Source organism: Muntiacus reevesi, chromosome 6 (assembly GCF_963930625.1).
Source record: "Muntiacus reevesi chromosome 6, mMunRee1.1, whole genome shotgun sequence".
Taxonomy (NCBI): Eukaryota; Metazoa; Chordata; class Mammalia; order Artiodactyla; family Cervidae; genus Muntiacus; species Muntiacus reevesi.
In genome coordinates this window covers 21,981,036-22,006,991 of record NC_089254.1, presented here as the reverse complement: position 1 = coordinate 22,006,991, position 25,956 = coordinate 21,981,036, and the positions used below count along the sequence as shown (strand labels likewise).

At 37.0% G+C, this 25,956-nt stretch overlaps 1 protein-coding gene across 2 annotated transcripts in view; it reads left to right on the top strand.

Moving 5' to 3' along the window:
* Positions 1-25,956, top strand: part of DGKB (diacylglycerol kinase beta) — an 804,553-nt gene that overhangs the window by 53,009 nt on the left and 725,588 nt on the right. For both annotated transcript variants that reach the window (XM_065939288.1, XM_065939287.1), the window contains exon 2: positions 13,236-13,494. In XM_065939288.1, the coding sequence (XP_065795360.1) occupies positions 13,425-13,494 (70 nt within the window). In that variant the 5' untranslated portion in view covers positions 13,236-13,424. The remainder of the gene's footprint in view (positions 1-13,235; positions 13,495-25,956) is intronic.

The window sequence follows — 25,956 nt, the reverse complement described above, 5'->3', positions numbered from 1 at the left end:
TCAAAATGGAATGTTAATATTTAGAAATTAAAATGAGAACAATGAATTGAGTATAGAAAGAATCTGGTCTTTGAAAAAACCTGTATTCAAAAACGCTTTTGGTAAATAGATCTGAGACTAGAAGAGTTTAATCACTTATAACTCAGGAAAGCAACACGCTCAATCAGTCTCTGACAAAACGGGTGCATGTATTTTGTGTGTGTGTGCTTGTGTGAGTGTATGAGAGTCAGCTATGTCTGCTGATTAATGGAAATACACATTTACAGAATCAAATGTTCAGTTCTTCATCCTTGTCCAGTATGTCGTAGAAACAATTGTAACAAACATCTCAAGATTAAACGTATATGCCTTAAGTGGAAGGGATATACATCTTGCCTCTGAAAGAACTTTGAAGCTAGAATCTAAGTTAGTTGGAAAGAGTTCTCATGGGTGATTTAGGCTCTCCTTGAATTTACAAGTGCTGCTAAATTTAGGCCATTCTAACCAGGAGACGCTGAGGTGTGCTATTTCTCTGCTGATCTCCAAACAGCTGCTGCTGTTCCTCAATCTTTTTTGAGCTAGACCTGATTTAAAATATTACAACCTCGTTTCACACCTTGAATTCTTCTCAGAAAGAGTAATTTAATTTCAGTATCTTTTTAAAGAAACCTATTGTACATTACAACCTTTGTCATATGGTTCAGTTCGTCACTGTTTCTGGTTTCTGAAGGACGTCCTACAAACTGTCTGGAACGCATTACCCTACAGCACGCTTCTTCTGAGGAATTACTCCCCAATTTTAGAATAATTCCAGAACTAGAACAATTTTTTTGTGTATATTTCTTTGGTTATAGAAATGTTCACTTTTTTTTTTTCCCTTCAGGGCAATGAACATATGCCTGATTTCATTAGATGATTTGTTCTTTTGTAATTCTGAGGACAAACTTCTGCAGGCTAAGAGTAAAAGCTTAACTTGTTTAAAAAAAAAATGTCCTTCTTTCCATTCACTTATTCAGTGTAGTAAATATGGTGCCTTCCACAACATATTTAATACCCACTGAGATTATTTATATTATCATTTTACCCAAGATAAAATATAAAGAAGTTAAATATTGTTCAAAGTAACAGTTTTAGGGCAAATATGGCTTTGAGGTTACCATGCTAAAATTGTGTTATCTTAGCCAGTTTAGAGTTTATGGTTGACATCTATATGCTTAATGATACAAATTGGACATTATTCTATAGATAATAAAGAACCATTAAAGGATTTCAGAGGTCAGATCAGAGGTCAGAGCCACAAATGCTGATGGGTTCTTAGAAAGGGTACCTTGATTGCAGTGCTGATAATAGAATAAAGAGGGCTGAGGTCAAATGAATGAGGGAAGATGTCATATAGATATTTTGTAATGCAGTGACCAGAGGGATGAAGACAATGTATGTTTTGCTTATAGGATGTCATGTGAAATTTAAACTAACCACCATTTTTTTAATGTAAATTTTAGGAAAAATAGTTACATTAAAAAAATGTCCAAGCTCACTTCTAAAAGTTTCTGTAGTTTATGGTAAAAAAAAAAAGTCACTATTCTTAATTTTAAAAGATGTTTTATATTCTATTGCTGATATCTACCTGTGTGTCCGTAAAGTGAATACAGCTCTGTGTTTTTATACTGTGGATTTACTGCAAGCATTGCTTGTTCCTCAGAGCAAACATCAAATTTAATTTGGTAAAAAGGTCCCTGGTGTACTTCAATAATGATTTTCCTTAGGCAGTTGTGTACTGTAACTTGAAGTTGAATAACATCTTTAGAGTTGATTATTTTCAAGGGATTAAAGGTTTGAAAGATATTAGTTCTTCCAGCAATCATCAATTTACAGGAAGTGCCTGAGACTGAATTTATTATTTTTTTTAATTAATAAAAGAAGATTATAAGCACATGCATTCTTAATTCAATACAAAATCTGAATGTACTATACTGGAGGCTCTTCAGGGAAGGAGTTAATATTTGGAGAACTCTTTTTAGTGAATTTCTGCTTTCTTAAGCTAGATGTGGAAAACAGTAAAGAAACATTTATCAGTTTACTATAATCAGCATTCTAGGTACTGTTTCTGTTGAAGAAGTCCCAGGTCAAATAGATTGAAAAAGCAATTTAATGGCATTCTTTCTTAATCAGTGTTCCATCCTGGAGGTGGAAGGAAAGGGTTATCCTTTTTCCTTTTCATTTTCTTCTCTTTATTTGGGCTTAAATTTATACTTGGAAAATCTTTATAGGAGGCAAACAAGCCTTGTTTCCTGTCAAAATATAACACCAACAGATAACTGGCATATGAAATGTATCTTTTCTTTTTCTGGGTTCATGATCTTTGCCATTGTGTAATATATCCTGCTAGGTTTTGATTTTTTGTTCCAAGATTCTCAGTCTGTGAGCAATCCATCACTGTAAAGTCCAAAGTTAGAAGAAAACTCACATTAAATATTTATACTCCACTCCCAAAGGCTCTATTTCTCCCTTCAGATGGAGATAGAAAATACTTGGCCATACGAACTTGACTGTGTAATGTAAGAATAGTAAATTAACAGTTAAACACTCATAGACTCACATATATTTTGCATATTTGAATATCTGTGAAAATGTAATCAACATCACCACAGTAAAATGATATTTTTTGTACTTTGTGTGTGTGTCAAATATTGCTCCAAGTCGCTTGTTCATTTCACTGTCCCATAACAAACCACAAAATACTCTATGCTTTAAAACAACCATTTATTGCACTCATGGACTCAGTGGGTCAGGCTTTTAGAATGGGCTTAATGGGTTCACTTGTTTTTTTTCTTTTCCCACTCTCTTTGGTGCCTCTTCTGGGGAAACTGCCAGCTTGGAGAAGGGGACTGCTTGATAACTTGGGGTGGGATCATCCACAGGTGTCTTCACTCACATACTTGAGAGTGATTCTGGATGTTGACCAAGACTTCCCTAGACTGTTGCCTGGTGCACCTACACATGATATCTCCAAGGGGTCCCTTCACGTGACTACTTCAGGATTTCTTCTAGAGCATCATAGAGCATCACTCCCACTGTAATCTACTGGCTAAAAAACAGTTGTAAATGTACTCACGATTACACAGGAGGAAACAGACAGCACCTGTTGGAAAGATATATAGCGGAGTTTTAGAAGGGCATTTATACTCAATATTTCACATTGAGGAAGGTTGTACCCAGTGCGTGATCATCAATTCCCCTTACCTTCTATTCTCTATCCTAAGAGATATCCTCCTTGAAACTATGTGTGAAAGGAAAAAGAAAATTCACATAAAGTAATTTTCTTAAGAAGAATAAAATAGTCAGGTTAAAAACCAGGACTACAAAATGCAGACTATTAATACAAAGCTTGATTTATTTCCCTGTTTTACACCATCAAAGATTTCCCTTGAAAGTGTTGGCAGAGTTCAAAAATAACACAATTATGAGTCTTTTATTAAGCCACCCACACAATCTTCTGAAAGGCTTGTAGACTTCTAATCTGGTTCCCACATATGCATACTGTGTATATATATAAATTAAATACTATAGATATATCTTAGATCCTTACTTACAAAAGCAAGGAGAAAGGAACCACTATTGAGAATCTTTTATTTGTTATGCACCGAGCACATGTTATTGCATTAATAATACCTGTGGGACGTGCATGGTATTATCTACTTTTCATGAAAAAGGAATTAAAGCTCAGGTAGATTAATTGAATTGCTTTACCTCAGGAAGATAACTCCAAACTTGAATGGGGATACATATGAGCTATCAGATTCAGAAGTGGTAGGTTAAGAATATATTAAGAATTAATCAATTAAAGTCAGGCTGTTATAATTTTAAATTAATGAAAAGCAATATCCCATTAGCTTTTAACTCTGCCTGTTGTTTATACTACATACCTTTAGTGAGCTCGGTTTATGCCATTGGTGTATAATTGTTTTCAATTATACAGTGTTACTTTCCTCTTCCTTTTTCATTGCCTAACTAATCTCTCATCTAATAATAGATATATCGAGATACAAGATATAAAATTGAGAAAACCAAAATCGTCAATCAGAAATCTTCCATTTTATCAGCATCAAATCTATAAAACCACTTGTATCTATACACATTGGTAAGATTAATTTTGGTCCTCATGTAATGATGCATGGAACTTATCTTCTGCTGCTATTATGGACTTTTAAAGTCCTTTATGAAAGGACTTTGAAACCCCAGTCAGTTGCTCTCTTTCCTGAAGTTTGAATCACTCTTACTATAAATTCTTCTCTTCAATTCACAAGTTTTTTCCCAGGGAGTCCTACAAACAAATGAAATCCATTCGTTGCACATTCTTCTTTCCTCTCCATAACTCATTTGGGCTCTCCATTCATCCCCACAATCACACTTCTCAAGCAGTTGATGATATTCACAGTCTTCCCAAATTCAGTTCAACTATGCAGCCCATTTCAGTCTGGCATAGTCAACTGCAGAGAAATTGCTCTGTTGAAGTCACTAGAGACCAGCGTATTGCCATTGGATATTTCAGTTCTCTTCTTATTTAACTGCTTAACAATTTTTGAAAAGTGCCTTTCTTTCTTGTCGTTAAAGATTCTTTTCTTCCCCTTCTGTAGTTGGCTTAACACCGTAGTCTTTTTTTCCTCCAGTGTTTTTCCACTTGTAGTCGCTAATTTGAAAATGCCCTGAAGCTTTGTCTGGGCCCACTTCCTCATACCACACCCTGTGCTGATGTGCTCGATATTTCATATCTGTCCCTTCAGATTCCCTTCTTATCCTCCTCCCATTTGGGTAGGTGACTCATGGGGCGATTTCATATAGACTGCACCAGTGGCTGTCTTCGCCCTATGGCTTATGATTGGGTTTGCTCAGTGTGAGACAAGGAAAGATACTGGAGAGTTGAAAGATAACACGGTGGGGGAAGTTATTGACTATCTCCTCCCCAGCTAAATCATTGAAAGGGAGGTGCATTCTAGTATCCTACTATTCAAGTCTATGGCTCTTATCAGATGATCTTGTATATTCTGAGGTTTCTTAGCTGCAACATCTCTAGTCCCTTTGGGCTCAGGGTCAATAAGTTCCCAGGTTTTGCTAGAGCAGGATACAGTGCCAGCCTCTAATAGCTTTTCTAATCTCTGTCCACACTTCCTAAATAATCCTTTTATTAAACTCCTACTTATTCATTTTAATGGTATCTTCTGTTTCCTATTGGGATCCTGACACATGGGATCCTTCACCAGGAAACAAAGACTGAGATGGAGTTACAGAAACAAAGGCTTATCAGGAGATTATTCCCGTGAAAGACAAAAAAGAAGAAAGGGAAGATAAGGCAGAAAGAGCCTTTAGACAACAGTGCGGCTCAAATACTTGAGAAAAGAAGGAAGGTGGAAGAGACAGCATTGGTTATGAATAGCATCAGATTATAATGCAGACAGGCCAGTCTCAGCCAGTCCATTGGGGAGTTTTGGAGCAAATATGGATCTTTAAAGGCTTCCCCCATTGGACAAAAGTGGCATAACCTTCATACATCCAACACCTTTCATCATTAACCTCTACCTCTAAAGAATGTGACTTTGCTTCAAAAGCTACATGTATTCTGAAGAAAAAAGAACTCAAAACTGTCAGCTAACTGTACCCTTTGCAGGTGAATGCAAGTTCTTTCTTGAACGCAGAGCCTAGTAGCACAGCTTTATGGTTGCCATATCAGGGAAACTCTATTTCCATATCTTCGCATATTGTCTGTATCAGACAATTCACAATATCATGCCTCTGTATTTCTTTTATTAGTTCTAGGCTTGTCTCACTGTCTACTAATCCTTTAAATCTAGAGTTCTCTTCACAAATTTGCTACATCCCAAAACAAATATACTGATTTTACTCTTCTTACTCTTGATACTGCTCTAGTATTTAGAAACTTTAAACTCCAGCCTTATGTTGTTGTTGTTTAGTTGCTAACTTATGTCTGACACTTTGCGACCACATGGACTGTAGCCTGCCAGGCTTCTCTGTCCAAGGGATTTCTGGAATATTCTGGAATATTCTGACAAGAATAACTGGAATGGGTTGCTATTTCCTTCTCCACGTCATCTTCCTGACCCAGGGGTTGAACCCTTGCCTCCTGCAATGCTTGGTGGGTTCTTTACCACTGAGTCACCAGGGAAGTCCTCTGTGCACTGTGCTCAAGCCAAAACTGTAGGAGTCATTCCTGACTCCCTCATCCTGCACATAGTGTATCCTGTTCATTATCAGATCTGACTCCAGGAATGTATCTTGAATTTGACTTTTTACTTTCATCTCTACTATGACTTTCCTACGTAAAGCCACTACCAGCTCTCATCCAGTTACTGGAATAGCCCTCTGTTTTGGCCTTCCCACGTCCATTCGTGTTATCTTCTAATTCATTGAAGAAAAAAAGAAACTTTGTAAGATACATGGGGAATATGTTTGTCTCCTTCTCAAAATATGTCAGTGGCTTCATAATTTGCTGCTGCTGCTGCTAAGTTGCTTCAGTCGTGTCCGACTCTGTGTGACCCCATAGATGGCAGCCCACCAGGCTCCCCCATCCATGGGATTTTCCAGGCAAGAGCACTGGAGTGGGTTGCCATTGCCTTCATAATTTACTTGAGCTAAATCCTCAACATGGCCCCTAAGAAAGTTCATGTTGTGGCTTTTACCTGTTTCTGTGGTCTAATCACGTGCCCCTTTCCCTCTTCCTCACCAGGCTCCAGTCATACTTGCCTTCTCTGGGGGTCTTCTCATATTTATATTCTTTTGTTTTGTGTTTGTTTCTACACTTCCAGGTTCTGCTCAAAATGTTTTTCTTCTCACTCAAGTTTATAACTATTACTCAACTTTTATGATTTAATTTAAATAAAACTTCTCTGAACTCAGTCTAAATCAGGGCTCTTTCATAGACTTCCATTACCTGTATCTCATATAACTTACTCACAGTTTGGGGTAGTGGTAAAGAATCCTCCTGCCAGTGCAGGAGACGCAGGAGATGTGGGTTCGATCCCTGAGTTGGGAAGATCCCCTAAAGGAGGGAATGGCAACCCAGTCCAGTATTCTTGCCTGGGAAATCCCATGGACAGAGGAGCCTGGCAGACTACAGTCAATGGGGTGGTGAAGAGTTAGACGTAATTTAGTGGCTAAGCACATACATTGCAGCTTATAATTATTTATTTGAGTGGTTGGTTGTTGCATGTGGATCTTTCAACCAAACAAGATCCAGGAACTGTCTTACAACTGCATCATGAGCATTTGGCTCAGTGCCTATCATGTTACTGGGTCTCAATGTACACTTCTTTTCACAGATAAATGAACAAATAATTATAAACCAAGTGATAACTTTAGTATTCCACTTAATTTCATCCTATTTTAATTTCAGAAATTCTATGATTGATATTTTGACTCTCATCCTTTTTCAATCCTATCATTTCTCCATGGGTTACCTTATTTTGGGGGATTTATAACCCTTGAATCCCAGTAAATATTTTCAGTCATCAGAATTCATGTACATGGAGTCTTCTGTGTGCCTTAGCGTGTATTAACATTATTCAGTGATTGGAGTCATTACACACTGACTTTGAATAATTATTTAGAAATCTACATTTAATATGAGTAATATATATCCAGCTAATCGGATCCGTTTATCTAGATGTTGTTATTGTTGTTTAGTCACTAAGTTGTGTCTGATTCTTTTTGTGACTCCATGGACTGTAGCCAGCTATGTTCCTCTGTCCATAGGATTTTCCAGGCAAGAATACTGGGGTGGGTTGCCATTTCGTTCTCCAGGGGATCTTCCTGTCACAGGGATTGAATCCGAATGGCTCAGAGGATTCTTTACACCTGAACCACCAGGGAAGCCCCTTAACTAGACATTGCTTGTGCCTTATTCCTGAAGAGATTGATTTCCTTTCCTAATTCTGGGGAAATGTTTTAATTCAGGTGCAACAGGCCAAAGAGCCTTTTCCAACTCCCCCATTGTAAGTATTTCCTGCCATCAGCTAAGCAAAGTGGCACATCCATTGACTAGTTGAGAATGCATTCCAACAGCCAGCAGAGTGGATTCTTCCTGACTTTCCTTTTATGTGCCCAAAGAAAACCCCGTGCAGGAAAACAGGAAGTCTGTTGAAAGCATCATAAGAAATCTCAGCTGAATACTGTTACTTTCTTTGTATACATTTATAAAGAGGCAGAGACTATAAGGAAATGTTGCCATCATTCCCATCTGCTTCTGAGGCATAGCTGTGCCTCTTGATTTAATATTACACATGCAACATTTTTCTTTACAGACTTATGATACATTATTTCAACTAGTTTAAAATATTTGCTTAGGAAATATGATATGTTAGTTCAACTAGTTTAAAACATTTGATTAGGAAAACCATCTTCATTTTTACCCCACCCTTACTTATTTTTTTATTTGACTGCATATGTGAGAGCTGGAAATAACCAGAATTGTGAAAATCAAAAGGCTTCCATTAGGAGAAGAATCAGAAGGAGAAATTCTATTCAGAGCATACTGGTGTTGGAGTTAACCGGATCAAAGAACCAGAGAACTTACTTTGAGTCCTTCAGGGATGTCATTACCCTTTAAATACCTCTTGCTAAAATGCAAATGGATTAGATCAATTCAGAAATCCTGTCCTTGATACAAAAAGTGCAGACCTAAGGTGACAAGATAATGCTAAATAAAGAAAAGCTATGTAATGTTTTTGTTAAATATCTAGATGTAATTTATATATTGTCCTGATGCTTCTGTGTAAGTTTTGTTATTATATATTGCTTAACTGACAGCTCAATTAATGCATCCCTTGGAAATGCTCATTCATACGGTCAGTTATATTTAACAACCAAACATAGAACCTATGTGAAGTAAAGCTTTTTTTTTTTTTTTTAAATTGTAAAAGCATTGCATCTCTAAGCATAACTTATTTTGTTTGTGTCCAGTCAGTTGAAGGGAGAGGAGGTGGCTTTAGGGAAAGTGAAACCTTTAGTGACTTCCGTTCCTGATGCCTTCTTTATGAGCCATTTTTTCTGTATCAACTTCAGGGTCTCCTTTTAACGGCCCTATCCTTGTTTTTCATTATGGAAAAAAGCATTTAAGTGAATTCATTCTATAAATATTTACATATCCCAGGCACTCTTCTAAGCGCAGTGAACCAGCTGTGAACAGATAAAACTCCATGCCTTCATGGAACTTCTATCTTAGAGCACATGAGAGGATGGTGACTCAAAATCTAATAAATATGGTTCAGATGAAAGGCAAGTTCAACAGGTATTTTTAGTTATTTTATTTGTAGCTCAGCTGCTAAACAATCCACCTGCAATGCAGGAGACCCTGGTTTGATTTCTGGGTCGGGAAGATCCCCTGGAGAAGGGACAGGCTCCCCACTCCAGTATTCTTCTGCTTCCCTGGTGGCTCAGCTGGTAAAGAATCGCCTGCAGTGTGGGAGACCTGGGTTTGATCTCTGGGTAGGGAAGATCCCCTTCGAGAAGGGAATAGCTACCCACTCCAGTATTCTGGCCTGGAGAATTCCATGGACTGTGCAGTCCATGGGTTTGAAAAGAGTTGGACATGTCCCTTTTTGATAATAAACAAATTTGATATGAACATTTGATAATAAGATGTTGTATTCCAAACAAAAGTGTAATGTGTATGAATGTTCAAGTGTAAATTGAATGACCAGGTGAGACTTTACTGAGAAAACATAATTTGTGTAAAGATCTGAAGAATGCTAGTTAATCACTCTTTTTAAACATTTAAAAAATAAATGTTTATTGGTGTATAGTTGCTCTACAATTTGTGTTAGTAGTTTCTGCTGTTAGAGCAAAGTGAATCAGCTGTGTATATATATATATATATTCCCCATTTTTGGAGTTCCTTCCTATTTAGGTCAACACAAGCATTAAATAAAGTTCCCTGTGCTATACAGTAGGTTCTCATTAGTGATCTATTTTATATGTAGGTGATTTATTTTATACATATTATCAATAGTGCATATATATATGTCAATCCCAATCTCCCAATTCATCCCACGACCCCACTTCCCCACTTGGTGTCCATACGTTTATTTTCTACATCTGTGTCTCTATTTCTGCTTTGCACATAGATTATCTGTACCATTTTTCTAGATTACACATATATGTGTTAATATACGATGTTTGTATTTCTCTTTCTGACTTATTTCACTCTGCATGTCAGTCTAAACACATCATTTTAAATTTGAGTTTCTTATACCAAATTAACTGAGGAATTTTAGTAAATTTCAGAGCAGGTATCCAGGTGAAAACCTGTAGTTAATTAATAAATTGCTATTGTAATTTTAATTAGCTTGTTGGTAATTTATCAGACAGACCTCTGGAATCATGTCAGTTCATGAATACCCATGGACAGGCCATGTTAAGGAAAGTAGAGAGACCAGAGCAGCGGGTTAAGAAGCTATCACAATCCGAGTGAATGAGAAACTAAATGAAGACATTGACATTTTTCCAAAATGACCTTTTCCCAATGTAATTAGGATTCTCGCCTTTCCTGTATTTCTTTTTGTTCCTTGTTACCTTCAGAATAGTGCCCCAACCTCTTTATTTAGCATTGAAATTCTGTAAAAAAATTGGCCTCTTATTGGTTTCTCTAATAGGTTTGTCTGCATTCCAGTAAAACTTGATTTACATAAATAGCTGGTGAGCCAGTATTTTCTGTAATCAGTTGTTTGCCTAGCCTTGGTCTACTTCATGAGACTTCCATTCTTAGCATATGGCTTCCGTTCTAAAAGTTATCTCACTAGAATAAGAAACTGCTGAATTTGTAGCCAATGTGTCAGCATTCCAGGTAGGAAGTTGGAGGCAGAGAGAAGAGATTAAAAGAGCACTTTCCAGCTCTTTCCTCAAATAGAACCTTCCTATATATCTCACCCAACATCTGCCGCATCTCACTGACCACTTCTTCATGCAAAGAACCCAAGGAGTCTGTTTAGGTGGATGTATTTTCATTTAATAAAATTAGGTTTCTTGTTACCAACAAAGCACGAAAGAATTGTATTGTGTGGGTTTCTAGCAGTCTCTGTCCTGTCTGTCAGATTCCTACCAGGCGGGTCAATTTCTTCATTTGTCAAAATGGGAGACTGTCAGTGCCTCACAGAGCTCTTTGGTAAAGATTGAATAATCCAACACATAAATGCTGTCAGGAGAATGTCCTGCATACTGTAAGCTGTTAGTAAAACTGACACATTGCTGAAATTGCCTTATTTTCATCTTTTGTGTGTTTCTTTGTTGTATTTCTGGTGTCTGGAATGCTTTCAAGCACACAAGATATTGATAAACATTTTTTGGAATGAATTAATGAACTGCCATTATCATCAGTTGAGGCTTTTAGGTGGTAGGTAACAGAAACTGATTCTGGCCCGCTTATTTGTTATTAAAATAATGATACCTTTAGAAGTGACAGGACACCTAGAGCGTCAGGCTCAAACAGGGACAGGTATCCTCATTATTGCTGTAATCATTGAGACCGGAGCTATTTTCATGCTGTTCTTGCATAACTCCATTCAACAGTTAAAGCCCCATGAGATGGAGTCTGATGATCAAAATGTTACTGAATCATGTCTCCCTCTGGATACAACAGGGCACCTTATTTTACAGTCCCACCAAAATGGCATCTAACTGGAGAGAAGCAAAGAGTCAGGATGAAATCAATGTGAAGGATGAAATCAGCAGAAAGAAACTGGGTGGAAAGTGCAAAATTATCTATCACATAGTCTCATTCCTTTTACTTTGTGTTGTTTTCACAATGTTATGGTTGTGATGTAAGAGCATGCTCTGGGAGAAAAAAAAAAGATCTAGCAATTTGGCCTCTGTTAATGCATGGGTATCTTCATTTTTTTTTTCCATTTAAAAGCAGACTGTCACCTTGTAAAACTAATTGCCGGAACTCTAAACACTTGAGACCAACACAAAGAGATTTTTTGTTGTTGTTGTAGGTTTTTTTTAGGGTAAGATGACAGAATATGACAGTAAGGTTGTAGGGTGATAGTGGAGAAGAGTAAAGAGATGTTGAAAAAAGATTAGGCACTAATGCCAAATACAGGTTCCATGCCTTTAGGTAATGACCTCTATACTCTTAAGCCTTCCAGTGATTTAATTGCATAAACTAAGTAATTGTTTCTAAATATTTTAGTTTCAATAATGATTACAGTGCCAGTCTGGTGGGTCACTAAGCGATTGATTACTGTCTCTGATAAAAAGTTAAAGCCAGATGGTTTTTCATTTTGTTTGCTTTTATAGATGTTGCAGTGAATGGAGGGCCATGACAATCTAGGGGTTTATTTTTAAGCATGATTCACAGTAGTTCTATCTACTATCATTATGAAAGTCAGTCAGACATTTGAAATTGCTTTAGTTTGGTAAATTTTATTGGGAATTTTAAATGGTATAATTAATTTTTCTTTTTTACTGTTAGGAAAACAGTCAGTTTATACCACTCCCATACTGATGTGCATAATTGTAAATATAAATGCTGTGGGCTTCCTCAGTGGTCAGTGGTAGAGAATCTGCTTGTAGGGCAGGAGATGCAGGTTCTGTCCCTGAGTTGGGAAGATCCCCTGGAAGAGGAAATGATAACCCACCCTAGTACTCTTGCCAGGAAAATCCCATGGACAGAGGAGCCTGGCAGGGTACAGTCTATGGGGTCACAAAGGATCAGACAGAGTGACTGAACACACACACACACACACACACACACACACACACACATATCTGTGCTACCATTGATGACCATTCCAAACCATTGTTAGAAAATTGACAGACCAGCAGTTTGTTTGTTTAGGTAACTTAGATCTTACTTAGCTTCATTTAAAAATTTGGGTTTAAACATAACATTCATTTAGATATTTAAAAAACTGATCAGTTCAGATTGATAAAAATTGCACCTTTCTTTGCTCTTGGAATATGGAGTTTATAAAGCTGAATAACATAAAAAAACCACTTGTATGAAACTAGACTTTATAAAATTTTCTTCACACTTTGTATTTTTAATCATATTTCTTCTATGATTTGGCATTAGAAAATGTATATTAAATGTCATTAAAGAGTGAGCAATGAAATACTATGCAAAATAGAATAACTTTGATATATATTACTTAGGAATTAAAAATCTTTAGCATTCTATAACTTGTCAGTTTTTTTCTTCATTTAATAAAGCTAATCTTTCAATCTTTATGTTTTTCTTTCTACAGTGATTTAATACTTTATTGAAACTACAAACTCATATCCACAGCGGTCTCATGTTGACAGATTGCATAGTTTGAAAGCATGACATATTTTATAATGAAACTTGCCATGTGGAAACTTTGAAGCCTAAATTCTGCCAAAGTCTGAATAAAGAATTCCTCACCTGGCATGTAAGAGATCTCCTGACCACCACCATGACAAACCAGGAAAAGTGGGCCCACCTCAGCCCCTCAGAATTTTCCCAGCTTCAGAAATATGCTGAGTGTAAGTATGCATATTGATATGATTTTACTTGGTATTTATTTTAAATGACATATTATATACCTACAAAAACAGATTATAGGTCCTGTTCAGCATCGGGATAAATGTCTTTTGTGTTTGCAAGTAAGTGGACTTGAAGCTACTTGTTTGGTGTGAGGAAAAGGAAGATCACTAAATCTAGAAGAAAAATAACTGGATGTCAGATGCATAACTGAACTTGGAAACCCTCTAACTGTAATAGGTGTGAAACAAAGGATAAAGCAGTTTGGGAAAATAGAGATTGGTGAGTCTGTAACCAAGAAGAAGGATCAACAGAAGTAAGAGGGAAAGTGAGACTTTTTTCCCCTGTTTTTTAGCATAACATTTCTATAAGACTGGGAATAGGGAGTCTTAGATACATTGTGGCCAATCCCACATGTATAATAAGAGGTTGTGAAATAAAAATAAAGAATAGAATAAGAGATTGTAAAAGAAAGAGAATGTATTAGGGTGTGTGTGTTAATACAAAGATAAGCCATGATGATTTGCTTTATAGTGTGCAGTTTTTAAATATGATTATCTTTACTCATAAACAGCAGGGTTGTATTTACTGTTTCTACCATGGATTTTCAAAAATATATATGTTTCACAAATTGAGTTTCAACTGTAAATATGAGGGGACAGCTGTGTCAAGGTATTAGAGAAAATGAAGCAACTAAGAAAGCAGCAAAAGGTTGCTGGGAGCATGATGAGCAGAGAAAAATGAAGCAGAGAATGTCATAAGAGTGGTGATTATGAGTGACTAAAATGCAAGAAATGGACAGTGAGAGAGAACCAATAGCACACAGTAGTGAGGGAGGCAGAAGGTGGAGCAGCTGCCTGGAGATGCTTATGCCAAGAGTTGGGGTGTGTAGGAGAGAAGTGACAAGAATGAATTGAATGATGTTTTGAAGGAGAGGTGGAGAAAGGATTAAACTCAAATGAGGGATCTTGAATAATAATAAGTAGATAGGTGAGTGAATAATAACACTCACATTTATGGGGTACATATTATAAGACAGGAACTGTCTTAGAATGTCTGTTTATCTGAAGCGGCCAATAAATAGGTATTCCAGTCTTTCTAACTGGAGGGCTGAAGTGTTCTGGGTAAGGTTTTGAGAGTGCTGGTGGGTATTTGCAAGGAAGATGCAAATTCCTTTAAGAACCTGTGAGTTTTCTCCATCAATAATGATTAAAACTAAACAAAACAAAATAAACAGCAACTACCAAATTGGGAGGGGGAGGGAAAATAATTGACATCAAAATGTGGTCCCAGCTTCAAAAACTGTTTGGAGCCCCTGAAAGCACGGTTCGTCTACTTATCTCGTTAGAACAGTTTAGTCCAGAATGGCTAAATTCTTGGCAGCATGTTTATACTCAGTAGTTTTGAAGTTGACTAAAAATTGATTTACCTATGTTTTCTAATTTTTATATGCTCTTTACTGTAAATATTTCTGAACATTTTTATGGAGAGTATTCTGCTTTGCGCGGTGGGAAATGCATATATGCATTTTTGGAATTTACAGTACAATGAAGGCTAGGAACTGATGGATAAATGACTCTAGATCTAGATAAAATATAATCTAAGGGCTACAAGCAAAGTTTAGGTATCCATAGGGTTACAGTGTACCACTTGAGATAGGGAGAAAGTGAAATCTTCATGAAAGAAGAATTTGGAATGAATTAAAAAAAAAAGACAAGGTGCATGCAGAAAAATGATATATTTTAAAATAAAAATTTAGCATATATTTGAGAAAGTGACATGAGCCACATTTAGCTACAACACAAATTAAAGAAGTGAGTGAATTAAGGCTGAGATGAGATGGAATTATGAGATGGAATATATATGAGATGGAATATATATGAGATGGAATTAAATATATGAGATGGAATTAAAATATACAATACACAACTTGAGTTAGACAGTGAAAAGTATTTGTAGGATGCTAAGGGTAGGTTGTTAGGAACAGGACTATAGTCCAAGAATCTGAATTTGCAAATATGAAAATAGTATTTGAAACAGACTGAAATTATGGCAGTGAGCTACTGCAATAAACTAAAAATTTGAATGGAGAAAGATGATAATAAAAACATAGACTTAATATTATATCATTAAAACTAATGGAAGAGAATTTAGGCAATAATAAAATATGAGAAATGAGAGAGAGACAAGCAGATTTCAGCTCTAAAAATTTGATTAGAAAGACAGGAGAGTTTGGTGACATAATTCCCTAAGTAAAATAAACATAATGGTTTTGTTTAGGTTATGCTGAACTTAGCTGGACTTTTAAAATATATTTTCCAGTGCTCAGGTACCTACAGGAAACATACCTATGGAGGCACTAATATAAATTAGATAAATTATTGCCACAGCAGCTAAATTATTATTTAGAATAACTTTTGCTCAAATATTCAAATTTCATTTGAACTGATAAGTAGAATTTAATGCTAAAATATTAAATATATTATTGACCACTACTTTTATTTTATTGGCTAAGGAATATGGGAGTACATTTAATTACATCATTAAAATACTTCATTTTGTAATAAATTTGCAGAAACACCTATGACAGGTATAATAAAAATTGTCAAATGTATAAGTTGTAACCTATTGAGACAAAAACTAATGGGCATTCAATAAAATAGTGAGCAGTAACACAATAAGTATAAGAACATTATTGAAACAGATTTTTTAAGAAGACAAGTTAACTGTAAAGGAAATAAATAGTGCTGGTTCCATGATCATTAAACGTCTACTCTTTTTTAAATAACCTCGACAGCAATGAAAAGTGCTAGATTTAATCCTTGAAGTTTTCTGTATAATTAAAAAGCAAAGACCATTACAATTCGGATGTATCTTTGTGTAATAAATTGCCATTGTCAAAACATAACTGGAAACAAACTTATTAGCCTGAAGATTAGAAAAGGGATATCTTTACCATGCTATTCAGTACATGTCATCAGTTTATTTGCAGCCTTTAAGGATCAGATTTTTCATGTTGCAATGCAATGTTGGCAAAGTGACATTCTTCCATAGTCTGTTGCTTTCTTAACTTTAATTGTTTTGTGACTTTCAATAAGAAATTGTTTATGTATATTAAATGACTCAATTTTTAAAAGTTATTAACTTAAGTCTATATTTGTAGCATGCCAAGGTTATATGTCCTGGAGAAGGAAATGGCAACCCACTCCAGTATTCTTGCCTGGAAAATCCCATGGACTGAGGATCCTGGTAGGCTACAGTCCATGGGGTTGCAAAGAGTTGGACACGACTGAGCTACTTCACTTTCACTTAAGGTTGTATGTGGTACATTTCAAACAAGTGTTTTATATGCTTTTGGGGAATGAAGGTGTGGTTGTCAATTTCTTGGTTGAGATGAATGAATTCATGGAACTCTTACCCCCACAAAACCAAATCACTGTGTTAGTCATGTAATACCATATAGATCTTTTCCTCAAGTCATCTGATTTTGAGTTCTCTCCACAATTGCCATAATATATCATGTCTTACTTTGTTTGGGCTGCTAAAATGAAATACCACAGACTGGGTAACTTATAAAGAATAGAAATTTATTTCTCATAGTTCTGGAGGTTGAAATTCTGAGATCAGGTTGCCTGCATGGATTCTGATAAAGGTCTTCTTTTGAGCTGCAAACTGTCAGCTTTTTGTATTCTCACATGGTTGAAAGAACAAGAGGAGCAGTAAGTTCTCCTGGGATTCTTACAAAGGCTCTAATCAGAGTTCTAGGTTCAGGACCTCAGGAGAAATTGTCATTTCCTCCTCCAGGGGAACTTCCTGACTAAGGGATTAAACTGGGGTTTCCTGCCTCTCCTGCAGAGCAGGCAGATTCTTCATGACTGAGTCATCAGGGAAGTTCATTTACCTCCTAAAGTCCCCCCTCCCCCCATATTGCAAAATAGGATTCCAACATATGCATTCGGGGAGGCACAAATTTTAGTCCATTATACCCTGCAACTATACATGTTGTTTCAACTTCTAGGCTTTCCTCATAATTAATAGGGGAAAAATTAAATGATACTGGCATAGCATTCCTGGTTCAGCAGCTAGCACATCAAACAGTTTGTATTCAAGTCCTGGTCCCACCATAGTACAGCAAAGTACATAGTACTTTGACTTTCAAAAGTTATATAACATCTCTGTGTCCCAATTTTCATACTTCTAAAATGGGAAAAATAATAAATATGTCAAATGTTGTGAGTATTAAATTGAATGAGTTAATAATATATGTCAAGTAATGAGAACAGTGCCTTACGAGTTGCAAGTAATGTAGCTGTTTACAATCATTATTTTCATAGAGGAGGGGGGACTGTTTTGTTGGCTGTTTGAACATATTGTTGATGATCGAGTTAAAAAGTGCCACATTTTGGAGCATGAAGAACCAATGACTTTTTTCTGCTACAGGATTAAGTTTTTCCCACAAGGTAGAAGCTTCTGGTGCTGTTGGCAGCCTCCGATCTGTGTTGTCCCCACAAATGCTCAAGGCAGCTAATGCAAAGCCCGCTGTGGCCGCCTACAGCATGCTGAGCGCATGCTCCTGTTTAGGTTTTCAGGCTGAGTCACTCCATGGGAAGCATTTCCATTGATATGTGGGAGAGGAGTATAATTTTCTCTCCCCCTCTTTATAAAGTCATCCAAACTGTTGTTGTAAGATGAAGAGCTCTCACTCCTGCCGTGTAGAGAATTGAGTTTATCAGATTATTAGTTTGTCAGTGCTTCCTGCTGTGGTTTCAAGACACCGCAAAGGGTTAAGAAATTCCAAATCTTTTCATGGATGAAAATATTTTCTATGTAAAATCTGCACAGTATTTCCAAGTGATTCATTATCTGCCCACATATTGTCACTTAGGATTAGCTTTTTATTTGCTATATATAAAGAGTGTTATAGAGCATGTAAATTATTTTTGAGAAATACTATGTTATTACAGTGGGAACACTTCCGAACTTCCATAAATTTCATACTGTTTATAGCAGCTGGCATTGTAGAGAGTTGCAAAATTATATGATGAACTTGTTCTTTTCAATAAGGACCAGTATGCCTGATATTTGGACCTAGTGTACAATCTCTTCCATTGGAGAGAGGCGTGCAGTATGACTTTGTGGAAAGAACACAGGCTTTGCAGGCAAATTAATATTTGACGGCGTTGAACCTCTGCTCTATTTTCGACTTAGCCCTGGGGTCTTGGGGAGGTTATATATACTACCTGTGCCTCTGCTTTCTCACCTGGAAAAGTGGAATTCCACCTCACAGTATGGTAGGATTTAATGAGAGAGTAGCCATCATCATCAATAATGGATTTTTAGCACCCTGTTCTAAATACAAGTATCAATTCATTTAATACAGTAAGCCTTAGAGGAGGCAGATGATCTCTTAGGAAGATTACTTGGCCCATTGATGTGGCACAATAAGTGATGACAAAGATCAAAACAGTAATAATTCATTTAATATTTCTTACAAAGATCACTTTGTTATTAAACAGGCTGTTAATCGTGATTCACAAGTAGGAGAAGCTGGAATCCAGGATTCATCAGGTCCTCTATCTCCAATAGCCACAACCATCTTTCAAAGGGATTTTGTATACAGGACAGAGCTTCCAACTGTGGCTGTGGCTTTTGCCTCCAAATATACCTCTCTGCTCTTTTATTCTGCTTCATTGCACTGGATACTGTGTGGAATTCCATGATGCCCTGTCTTAAGTGGAATTATTTTTCATCATCCTGCCCACGTGTCTTTCTCCTGTTTCTGTAACCTCCCTTAGTCTTCCTTATGAAAAACATGGGAGGGAAAAGAGAGGAGAATAAAATCAGCACACAATTGTAATAATAATAATAATTTAAAAATTGGCGGAGTCCTTTTCCATCTTAAGTAGTTTTCCTCTCCCAAGAAACCCCACCCTCCAGCACAATGATCTGTATCTTTGAGAGATCTTTTGTGCTTATCCATACCTGATGGTTTAGGAGGTGGAGGGAGAGACTAGACCTCCCCTGTGCATATTCAGTTTATTGGTAAACAAATTTAGATCACATATTAACCCTCGATTTCATCTCAGTGGGATGAGCTCTCTTACTTTTGTCCTAGGCTCTTTGTTATATTGGCTCTATTTTGGGAGGCCAGGCCACTTAATGTTAATTACTCTTTTTGCTCACACAGAAGAATAAATGGCTCAGAGTCAATTAGCATAGTGGCTGAAAACATATAAATCCTTGTTAGGTTAAACTGGGTTTGAGTTCAAGTGCTGTGATGCACACCTTGTTTTCCTCACTATGCCCTAGGATTGCAATAATGATTCAGTGTGAAGAGGCCTGTAAAGTGCTCAGTACTCAATAAATTACTCTTGTTGAGAATCCTGATGGTGGTGACGGAGGTGATTTCCTATGAAAATGAGGACTTTGTTCTTCAATTTATGCCTGCTCACTTCTACTACTCACGCAGACTGTCTTGACTTTGCCCTGACACTTGTCTGCAGTTGGAATCTGTGACTCTATTTTAGATAATCCATGTCTCTTGTTTCCGACCCTGTTTCTTCTTATTCATGTTGATTAACTCAGCGGTTCCTGGCTCTGACCCAGATTTTATTTCTGGAATGTGTGTTGGCTGCATAATCTCTTTCGCCTCATCTCTGGCTTTGGTTCCTATTTGTTGTACTGCTTCAGGCCGAATTTCCTCTTGGTGGCTTCCCTGGGTCCATGTAGCTTGCATTTTTCAATACCTAAATCTTGTAGTAGGAAGAGAAAGTTTTAACTATGAATGTCTAAGTTTCCGTTATTTCAGTATCCTGAAAAACCATCATTTTCAATGACTTTTAACATCTATTCTTTTTCAACTTTTCAAAATTGCCACAAAGCCATAAATTAAGATTTATGGTCAAACAAACTTTAATATTGAAGTTAGGATTTCTGTGAAATATTTTGATCAGAGTGGACCAAATTGGGCTATGACTGGAACAATTAACAAAATCTCAGTGGCTTAACAAAACAGAAGCTTATTTCTTGCTCCTATTACATTTCCAAATCTGAATCAGCAAATGGTTTAATTTCGCATTGTCCTTAATCAAGTCCCAGTCAGATGGAGTAGTCATCAGCTGTAAAAATTGGCACATGCTTTGACAGAGAGAAATAGACTTTGTACATGGGGGGCTGACTCTTAAGGCTTCTTCCTGATGATGTCATTGCTTACGTTTCTTTGGCCCAAGCAATCCACATGATCACATCTAACTTGAAGGGAGTACAGAAGTGCATTCCTTCTGTCTGTCTAGCATTGGGGAAGATAGAAATATTTGGTGAAAACTACAAATGTGGACAGTAACTCACAAATATTTCCTGTGGAACATTAAGAAAGTCATTGCAATCTCTTTAAGCTTCTGTTTCTTCACCTTATAAAATGAGGCTAGTACTTCCCACTTACAAATAATTAGTCTTGTTGTTATTACTAATATTATTATGATGAATTGTAACAAAAGTTATCACAAAAATTCATACACGTTAAATTATGCACTTCATCCTTAACTGAGTTGTAAAGGTTGTTATTTTCTAGAAGTTTCCTTAGATGCTGCCATCCACATTTTAGCAGGACGTGCCCCCCCCCACACATATGCGCGTGCACACACACACACACACACACACACACACTCTAATATGAGTATGTATACTAGAGGAACTTAATTTTACTCACTGCTTGTTATTTAGCCAGAAGTAATTACTACCTTTTGGAAGGACTGATGCTGAAGCTGAAACTCCAATACTTTGGCCACCTCATGTGAAGAGTTGACTCATTGGAAAAGACCCTGATGCTGGGAGGGATTGGGGGCAGGAGGAGAAGGGGACGACAGAGGATGAGATGGCTGGATGGCATCACTGACTCGATGGGCATAAGTTTGAGTAAATTCCAGGAGTTGGTGATGGACAGGGAGGCCTGGTGTGCTGCGATTCATGGGGTCGTAAAGAGTTGGACATGGTTAAGCGAATGAACCAAACCCAACCGAACTCTTAGGCAGTATGCTTGGTTTCAGATAATACAGAAATGAATATCATGGTTCTTTTAGTCAAAGAGCTTAGTCTATTCAGAGAGGCTAAATACCATGGCAAATGATGATAAAGCAATAAAATACTTACTCCTGATATTATATATGCAAGATTTTTTTAATGAGATACAGTTGACATATAACATTGTATTAGGTGTACGACACAATGATTTGATATGTATTGCAAAATGATTACCACAATAAATTTAGTTAACATCTATCACTACAGTTACGATGTTTTCCTTATGATGAGAACTTTTAAGATGCACTCTTTTAGCAACTTTCAAATATATAATACAGTATTGTTAACTATTGTCACTATGCTGTTCTTATAAGGGGAAGTTTGTACCTGTTAAACACACTTACCCATTACACTCACCCCCTGCCCCTTGCCTTTGGAGAAGCACAATTTTGTTCCTGTAAGTTTCTAAGATTCCACGTGTAAGTGCGATTATACAATATCTGTCTTTCTCTCTTCTGACTTACTTCACTTAGTATAATATCCCTAAGGATCACACATGTTATTGTCACAAATGTCTTTCTTTCTAGCGGATAGATAACATATGTATAGCTATATATATAAATTATATATATATACACACACATAATTTTATTTGCCATTTATTTGTCTATGGACAATTACATTGTTTATATATCTTGGCTATTGCAAATAATGCTGCAATGAAAATGAAGGTACAGAGATCTCTCCAGGATACTGATTTTATTTCTTTCAGATAAATACTCAGATGTGGAATTGCTGGAAAATATGGTAGTTCTATTTTTAAATTTTTGAGGAGTCTCCATACTGTTTTCCATAGTGGCTGCACCAATTTATATTTCCATCCACAGTGTACAAGGTTCATGTGTACGTCCTCGCTGATACTTGTTACCTGTTTGTGATGATGGCCATTTTAAGAGGTGTGAAGTGTTATCTCATTGTGATTTCATTTGGCATTTCTTCTTATAAGTGATGTAGAGCACCCCTGCTGGTACCTGAAATAAGCACCTTTCTCTGAGCAAATGGGTGTTTCAGGCCATAGACTCTGCACTGTGCCCTGTGGGTCAGAAAATTGAGAACTGATATTCTGTTATAGGCTTGTGAGACTTTGGAACATAAACATAAACATTATCTGGCCAGGAAAGCCAGATAATCAGGGGGTACATCCCCTGGGCACAGCTGCAAAAGCTGGGGTATCAGACCTATGTGCAAGCTCCTTTCTGGAATATCAGGCCACCTGGAGCAAGGCAGATCGAGAGAGAGCGAAGATGGTGTCTGCCAGCCTTCTGTCTCTGGAGAGTATTATAGTCAGCCCTGTAGATGGGTATTAAATTAGATGCTTGCTCCTCAGGCCACAGCTTTTAAGCTTTTTAACTTAAGCTTAAAAGCTTAAGTCCTTTTTAATGAAAAGACTGGACATCTTTCCTACACAAAATGTTGCATATTTTCTCCTGGAAGAAATCATTTTACTCATTTAAAATTCTACAACACTTCATGATCTCTCTGTGGTATTGATTACATTAATACACCTATATCTACATCTCTCTATCTATGTACAGATGTCTGATAAACAATACATAATATAGTTTCATTTTGAAGTCTGAGCATTACAGATTTAATCTGCTGCCTCTGCACTGGACCTGGGGGCTTAGCCACAGTAAGTCTGCTTGGGCTGTTATGAACATTTTCTCAGTTCCCAATAGCCTTGTGGGCCTCCTAGACACAAGCCCCATTGGCTTTCACAGATAGATGTTTTGGAGGCCCCTCTCTCAAGTGAAAGGATTCAGAGCTGGGGCACCATATGTGGTGTTCAAACCCCTGGCTCATCAGGGAAAAGCTGGTAGTTATGAGTTCCCTCCTGGTTGTGGATCTCCACAGTGGGACTGCGGCTCATGGCAGAATTGTGCCTCAGCCTTTACTACCTATTTTGATGTGGGTTTTTTCTTGTTTGCCCTAAGCGTAGGGGTCATTCACATCCTCCTCATTTACGAAGTTCTTTCTTAGGGAATTATTCTACGTAGCTGTAGAGGAAGTGAGTTCAGGAGCTTCCCGTGTCACCATCTTGGACCAAAATCTAGCAAGACTCTTTGAGAGCTTTTAACTCTTCTGCACTTGGATAGGTGTTGAAAGGGGAGAGGAATTTTAGTTGAAAGTATTGAACAGAGTTTTTTAAAAAAGCAGAGAAACTCCAAATAGATATCAGAGCATGTGTTGAGGCGTGAAAGTAAGTGACACGTTAGGGAAGAGTTGGAAATGTGTGTTGGTGTATGTATATATTTGTGTCTCAGCAGGTGTATGTGTACAAGGACATGTGTATGAAGACAATACTAAAGAATTCAGCCCGTCATATAATACAAATCTGTAAGTGGCATTAATAAAACGTTGCCTATCAACATGTAGTCATTGAGAGAAATTAAAGATGCTGAGTGGAAGAGAGGCAGAATATATACAAGCTCTTTATAGAATCTAAGCCATGAGAAAAAAGAGGAAGACTCAAAGTTAATGGAATAAAAAGAGGAATTTTGTTTTTTCACATAGGAAAGAAAGACATGTTTATAGGAAACAAGTTGGGCAGCATATGAAGAAAAACACTTGGTGATGAAAGATTTTGAGCTTTATGGCCAACTCTAGAATTATGTTTGGTTTTATTCAGTTTTCTGAAGTCCTCTACTGTTTATTTTCTTAATGTATTAGTTTTGGTCATTATCAAGTTACATAACCTTTCTAAAGTTTAATTTTCTCTACTGTGTAATTAAGAAAATAAAAAGCCCATTCACAAAAATGTTGTAAGTCTCAAATAAAATAATATGTGTGGAAATGCTTTGTGAATGGCAAACTACCATATGTAAGTTAATTATTGTTTTTATTGTTATTCTCATTAGAATGTCCTGAGTTATCGTTCTGCTATTTCTTTTCTTTTTTGTAGTTCAGTATCTCTGTTTCTCCCAAATACACATTTCTAATTTTATTATTTATTGAATTGTACAGTTTGTTTCTGTGAGATTATGTGAGAAATACCATCCTATTTCTTGTGGCCTAATTTCCCACAATTTATCTTCAAATCCTGTTGCCTCTTTCAAAGCCTTGCCTAGGCAACATCGGGTACAAGGATTATTTCTGCATACCCCCAGAATGTATTTTATAAGGAAGAATATTGCCAAGACTATAGTAGGTCTGAGATCTTACCCTATTTATAGTCTCAGATGTTAGCTTGCTGTGGCTTCATGATGCTAGAAGAAGATGCAAGACTCCTGGGTCAGAGAAGGAGGAGTTTATTAATCATGTCACAGAAAACATGATGTTTCTTGTGTTATTATTGGCTCCCCTACTTTAGTTTTCACAGGGAAACAGGAAAAAGGCCCAGTGACCTTTGCACAAGCAGTGAGTTGAGTAAGGGGAACTGCCAAGTTTAGGGAACCTGAATGTTTTATAACAGACAGTAAACAAATATGCCTTTTGCTCAAAATGGGGTCACAATCTGTGTCTCTCATGGTTTTCCACTCCAAAAACATCCTTGAAATGATAGTTTAGGGGAAAAAGTAGTCTGTGCCTATGCTTGCAAAACCGGCAGAAACATGAAAGAAACATTGAGAATTGCTTCTCAATGAATATAAACGTGTGATAGTCTTTACCACCATAATCAGTAGCCCACAAATTGTTGAAAACTTTCCCATCAGATTGCCTTTCAGCTCATATAAAGACAACTTCCGATTTGTGCCCAGATATCTCCTTGTCTTGGTCTCTAATTCCTCTTCTTCCCCTGTGCCCTACCACTAGGTTTTCAGGTATATCCTATTTACACCCTACTTTTCAAGATAAGAGAGTCACTTACTTTTCTATATTCATCCAGAGAGGATGAAGGAAAATACAGTTAGTTAAAGGTATTTTAGAGTCTACTGTGAAAAACAGGCATAAGTCTTACATTTTATTTTTAAAAAGTCAGTCTTTTAAAATACAGTTACAGACACACACACACACCTTTTTCTTGCAAGTAGCATCGTTAATTTATTTTTCATTGTTTCATTATAGAATGAATACAGAAAGGAAGGATCTGAGAAAGGGAGACCAAAAGTTCCACTACAGGCAAATTCTCCCCTTTTGTTGAATACCTTGCCCCTTCCCTGGTGGCTCAGCTGGTAAAGAATCCACCTGCAATGGGAGAGACCTAGGTTCAATCCCTGGGTTGGGAAGATCCCCTGGAGAAGGCAACGGCTACCCACTCCAGTATTCTGGCCTTGAGTATTCCATGGACTGTATTGTATGGTCCATGGGGTCAGAAAGAATCGGACTGAGCGACTTTCACTTTCAGAAGCTCAAATTGTAACACATTCTGCTCCAAACGTACTGATGACATGAGGCAGGACTCTCAACATTCATGCAATTGCAAGGAGTTCTCAAAGTGAAAGTGA